This window comes from Aptenodytes forsteri, unplaced genomic scaffold (genome assembly GCF_000699145.1).
Source record: "Aptenodytes forsteri isolate BGI_AS27 unplaced genomic scaffold, ASM69914v1 Scaffold107, whole genome shotgun sequence".
NCBI lineage: Eukaryota > Metazoa > Chordata > Aves > Sphenisciformes > Spheniscidae > Aptenodytes > Aptenodytes forsteri.
Genome location: NW_008794118.1, coordinates 611103 through 617378, shown reverse-complemented (window position 1 = coordinate 617378; position 6276 = coordinate 611103). Strand labels below are relative to the sequence as shown.

Sequence of the window (6276 nt, the reverse complement as noted above, 5' to 3'; positions counted from 1 at the left end):
AGAAAGAATAGGTTGGGAGACAGAAGATTTTACTGGAAAAGAGAATTTGTTCAGCAGGCTTCATATATACATTCCCTTGCTCCTACGGTAGTACTGAATCAAAAAAATGAAAGTAGTAATTTCAAGTTCCCTGTTAATTCCAACCCCGTAGGACCCCAGCCAGATCTCTGTTTTTGACGTATGCCTACAGAATAGTACAAAAAGTCTTGTTTTGCCATTGTATGTATTGGACCTGTGCTGTGCGCAGACAACTTTGCAGTTTAACATTCCTACCCCAAAAGAGATGAGGCACCTGATTCAGTAAGCCTGGGCCAAAGTCAATACTGCATCTGTGTGTGCTGATTTTTACTTATGAAAAAAGAAGCAATTCCACTTCTTATTAGTACACAGCATGGCAATAGCTCATATTTATAGATTGTAATATAACTTCAGACAGCCCCAAATTCCTTTACAAAGTGCGCGTCTATAAATCAGCATGTTCCAAACACTGTAAGACTGAAAAGAACACTGAGTGAAATTGAAAATGCTGAGTGTTTAAGTCAGGCAGAACATGTTTGCTCAGACTGGAAAGTTATCACCCAAACAGGACTGCCCACGTCTACTCTGGGCATTTAAAGCAATGGACCTACATTAAGGACTTTGTTTTATGACTCCTGCACAGCCACCTCTCTCTGCAATACCACTTTCCTAACACAGGATAATAGCTTAAAACTGAACTGGAACACTCGACTAACCTGTTTTTCACCACTCGGCTTCCTGTAATTCAGCAGCAGCTCCACAGCTCCGACCACCTCCTTCCGTATTGCATACAGCAGAGCATCTCCCACGTACACGCTGTGGCTCAAAAGCAACTCCATGATCTCCAGATTTTCATTCTCTATGGCTATTAAAAGGGCACTGCGACCAAGAGGATCTATACAGTTAATGTTGATGTTGTAGTAGATCTCTGCCTCTTGCAAGGCATGTTTCACGCTGGCATAGTCCCCCTTCTCCACAGCGCTGAGGTAGGCCTTCTCTTCCACTGAGAGCTCTGCCTCCGTTCGCACGATCTGTAATGGGATCCGATCTCTGTATGGTGAATAGTTTACCTTTTTGTAGTATAGCTGGGCCATTGTTCATAGCGACCGGGCAACCTATGGGGGAAGAAGCAGCATGCATAAGTGACAAAACAGACGAGCAACCCCTATCTGTTCCTCACAGGGGACAAATTTCCAAAGGTCCATCGCGGTAAAAGCTTCCGATCCCTTTTTAAGCTGTTTTATTCTCAACACAGTGACTGTAACACCCCCTGAGCAACCCCACGTTAGAAGGCTACCTGAAAAAATAAAGGTTACACTACTGCTCAGAAGTGGTATGCAGAATGACAGACACTCAGTATATTTTTAAATCTGGTTTAAACACTATGCCATTGATTTCTTTTATCTGGTCAGAAGCATGATCTTGTTTATGGATAATCTATAGCATGTGCAAATAGGTGGATTTCTCATCTTTATTTCCCGCTCAGTGTTCCTTTCACTTTCTTCCTTTTTCACTGCTGAGCCAGGTCCTCAGCACCTCTGAACTGTCAGTGATGGGAGCTGCTGATTTACACCCTATTTACAGTAATAAGATTTATTTTGATTATTTTTGCTGCTGCTTCTCTGCTTCCATCTCTTAAAATAGGTTTTTATTTTTCCCTAATGTTTACTCTTTGACTAGGTCACAGCTTTATTTTTAAAGCTTGCATGTTTTTAAACGTATTTTCTCACTCTCCTCATTTATAAATAGGACCTAAAGACAGGTTGATGTAGAAAGCCACCATCCTTGCTCTCCAGAGGCAGTGATGTTTACGGTCTAGGAAAATGAGAAGTAAATCCTGCCCTGGAACAAGCATAGCAAACTGAATGAATTACTGTTCCTTCCCACAGCTCAAAGAGCAGGTGACTGAAGTCATAGGAAACATGGGCTGGACAGGTATTCACACGTAAGGAAAAAAGGAGCTATGCTTATCTACCTCTGTTTGGCATCGATAAACCACACTAAATGAGGACCAGGGGACACCAGCAGCTATAACTAATTGGATGACTTATTCCATCTCCTCGCCCAAAGCTCAATGGTTTCCTGCAGCAAATTAGCCAGTTTTGTTCCATTTTAGTGCCCTATCCAGGGGAAAGAGGAGGTTTTGATAAAGCGATAATGAGAAGGAGGATCTTGCGGTTCAGGTGCCGAACCAGGAGTGAGACACCATGGGTTCTGTTTTTACCATCCCACTGCATGCCGTAAGGCAACTGTGTTCAGCAGAGCCAATTTGCATTTTGCCTTCAGCTCCAGTGTAATGGGCCCGGTGTGGCGGGAGTGGGTGGATCTGAGCTCCAGCCCAGCTGACACTGCAAAATAGTGGGTGGTTGTAGCACACAGCAAAGTTATATCTGCGAATTTCCTGGGGAGCCAGAGATCTGTAACAACGAGTTTGGCATCTCAAAAAATGTGTTCTCTTAGTATCCTGGTTTCCTACAAGTACGAGAAAAGTTTTTGTTTATTACATTTGCAGAGTTACAGCTCTCTGCACGTATGCTTCAACCTGAAGACACACACAAAGGCGTTAGAGGCAAAAGGACCTGTGATCTGAATAGAAACCATCATAAATATATGGGCTTATTTTCTACAGAAACATTATGCCACTAAAGCTTTTAGAACTAAGGAACAGTCTTGCGTGACTTAGGAGCTTGAAGTCTCAACAAACTACATGTATAACCGACTCTGATTTTCAAAAGGACTAAGGATCACAGGTCATTTTTCAAATTTTGTTTTTGAAAATGTTATCCCTGCGGGGTCCAGCCAATTCCCACTGAAATACTGACAAGACACAAAAGGATGCAGAACAGGTCTGATAACAAAGGACCAAAGAGATCTTTGGGAAAGTAAGGATAAGTCCGAATGGGAAGGGAAATTTTGTCCTCATCTGACAATCCGGCTCACAGGAGCAGGGAACACCAACTGGTGGGACTGGTGGCAGAGGGCAGTAGCCACCGTGTGGTGGTGTCCAGGGGAGAATCTTTTGGCTCCAAAAAACCTGAGGGATTCTGGTGACAAGTGCAGCTGCTAAAGTGGAACTGGATACTTTTCACTGCTCTTCAGTTTAATTGAATGTTTTGTAGATGGTGAGTAACATTTGCAATGAGTTATAACAAATGTCACCTTATGAAACATCATGCCAGAATTGGATCCCTTTCCTTTCCAACAGTTTTGTAGAAAGAAAAGAAAGCTTCAGATATCTTAACTTCTCAGTGAGATCTCATCTGCCAGTACAACCCCAGTCCAAGAAAGCATTTTGTTAATACTTCAAGCACACAAGAAGCTGCAATAAAACCAAACAGGAAAGACTCACAAAATGCATGATTTGCCCTGAATTCTTGTCATGCCATCATCTGCATAGCCTAACAAACACACACTGCTGACTGGGTTTGGCAATGATAGCATGCACTATCAAAACAAATATACGTCTGCCTGGATTACATTTCAGTAAAACCTTTAGCTGTCGAGCCACCCGTCCGCCTGAGATCCAGCACAATTACAGATGGACCTTCCAAACCTGACGTCTTTCTCTTCCAAAACTGGCTAACAGAGCATCAGTCAAACACGTGGATGGAATGAAAGATCCCAAGGACCACTGCTGTCTAGCTGTCGCTTCCCAATACCATCAATCTCCTGGAGGCAGCATCTCTTGGTGAAAGAAACAGACAATGCTGGTAGAACCTAGACCACCCGTTTGTCCCAGAGTGGTACTGTCTCCTGCTTAACAGTTAAAAAATGACAAAAATATTGATGAAATCCAGGTAAGAAAAGAGGTAGGCAATTCACAGGTGCCTAGAGAGAAGAAACAATGAAGTACTTGAAAGGTAGCAAGAATAGAAACATAGTGAGATAAAATTTTGGAATCTGTGCAGAGAGCCTGAAAACGCATGTTTGCCATATGAATTCTCTTCACAGAGAGGCATTTTCTGCTACTTGAGTTAATATTTGGGGCAAGGAAATTTTTTTCCAGTCTATGCCTGATTGCAGATGCATCAGACAATATCCAGTGACTGGCTAATGCAATGGTGATACCTGCAGCACAAACAGGTGTAGAAAAACTAAGAGAACCACATAACAAACTTACACAAGATAAGGGGAAGAGGACTTACTACTCGATTTGGACTCTGTCACCTCTCTCCAGTTGGGTCACCCTTCTCCCTGAACTATTAGTCCAAGCCTTCAAGCCATTTCAGCCTGACACCACTTCTATGTTGCCTGGCACAGAAATGAGAGCTTTAGCCCCTGAAAAGCAGCCATACCCGGCAGAAACAGCTTGTCTGGTTTGGGGAAGGAAGGTTTCCAGCCACATTACTTTGTCTAATAACACAAAACGGTTTTTCTATCCCTGCAAAAATTTCTCTGCATCTTCCAATGCTCAGTTCAGATATATCTACCCCCTGCATCAACAGGGCCACTTTTTTCACTCTGAAGAGCGAAATGGCATCACAGCTGCCACAGGTGGGTTTGTTGGGATCTCCTGCTGCCTGCTTTTGGACTGGACTCTTGGGATGGACATGTTACAATCACAAGGGAATGGTATTACTTCAGTCGAGGGCTGAAAACAATGGCTTTTGCTGAAAACTAAGAAGTGGCTTTATACATGTCACCATCTGTATGAAATCTACAGTCAGCACTCTCTACAGATACTGCACTGTCCTCAACACCCTTGAGTGTCTCCCACCCTGGATCACGACTTGATACCAAATGATCAGTTCATCACACTGATGTGTCATGCCCAGGTGAACCAGAGATTGCTTCAGCACCAAGGGGGAAGAGACAACAGAAAGAACGAAAATTAGCTTTCCTTTCTAATGTTTGTTGTCGGAGAGAGAACATCATGCAAATTGCACAAAGTTTAGAGTGATGTGTGGTAGCACGGGAAAAGGCAAGGGGGGCAGCCCGAGGGATGTGTAAGAAGCAGGGAGGAGAGGGCAAGGAGAAAGAAGAGCAGGGGAGCAGCACTGAATAGTAGCCACTAATTACAGACGTGGTTGATGAAGATAGACAGGCAAAGGTCACTCAGCAGCACTGCCTTTTGCCACTAAAAATTTCATGAGTTTTCACTACAAATTTTTTTAGGATCTGTTAGCAGTTGAACCATCCCTCATTTCCCACTTCACACGCACAACACACTCCCACATGCCACTGTCTCATGGGAATCAGAACGACCCGTATGAAATGGGATGAGTATAACTGAAAGGGTGGGAGCCAGTGCCAGTTTACATCCACGTAGTCACTAGGCCCATTATAAAATAGGACCTTCCTGGCTTTTATTTGCTTTTATCATCATTTGACTTTTTATGATGCTGATTAAGAGGTGGAAAAGCACCATTGCTCCTGACTGTTGAGCTCCCTGTGTAATGGAAGCAGCAGAGACTTGTAGGGGTATTGAATTTAGATATCGGAGCTCATTGCTCCCAGCTGAGGTGAGCATCTGACTACCTGAGGAATAAATCAAATACTGGATCTTGAACAGAAGATCAATAGACAAAAGCTACCTTTCCCACTTGATGGGACTCGGTACGAGCAGCCAACTCACATCACACATTCGAGCAGACAACAAAACACCCCATCTGCCAAGTTGCAAATAAAGCGGTTGGTTGTTCCCTCCTACTGGAGATTCACTCTGACACATGTTGGCAAAACTGTGTGTGTAGCTTTAAATGTCACTACACCTTCTCTCTTGGATCTGCAGAAGGGTTTATGTGCTGGAAAGCCTGCCTGTATTTTCTAGTTGTATCAGCCCAATAAAAGAACTGATCTCTTGCAACACATCTTACTTCACTGCTTCCTTCCATCCTTTTCTCTTTTCTTTTTAGTATTTCAGGGAGAGTATTTTCTTCATTTTGCATTTCTAATCTGGACTTCAGGTCTGGAAATCATGGACCGTAACTGCTAAAACAGCCTGACTCTTTCATCATGCTCAGAGGCTGTGAGCTCAGTAATATTGATCTTTTTTAAAAAGGTTATAAATCTGAGTTATGAAATAGTCCAGAAGAGCCACTTAGGTAAATAATATTACATGTAGTTAATGGACCAATTGAATTTGTGATTGGATCCTTCTTTTAAGTGCTCTAGATCTTATTTACTAACAATGCCTGACTGAGCTTACACCTCCCACAGTTTGAGGAAATAAAACTGACTTTGTAACATTCTGCAATTCCTTTTCTTCTGCAAAGATACCCTCTTGTTCCAGAAAATTGCTTTTTCCATGGAGTTCAG

General features: G+C 42.9%; 1 protein-coding gene across 1 annotated transcript in view; it reads right to left on the bottom strand.

The window, feature by feature from the left end:
* TRPC5 (transient receptor potential cation channel subfamily C member 5) overlaps window positions 1–1112 on the bottom strand; it is a 63245-nt gene extending 62133 nt beyond the window's left edge. The window contains exon 1 of the mRNA XM_009276500.1: window positions 735–1112. Coding sequence (XP_009274775.1) covers window positions 735–1112 — 378 coding nt within the window. The remainder of the gene's footprint in view (window positions 1–734) is intronic.
* Window positions 1113–6276: the final 5164 nt, after the last annotated feature.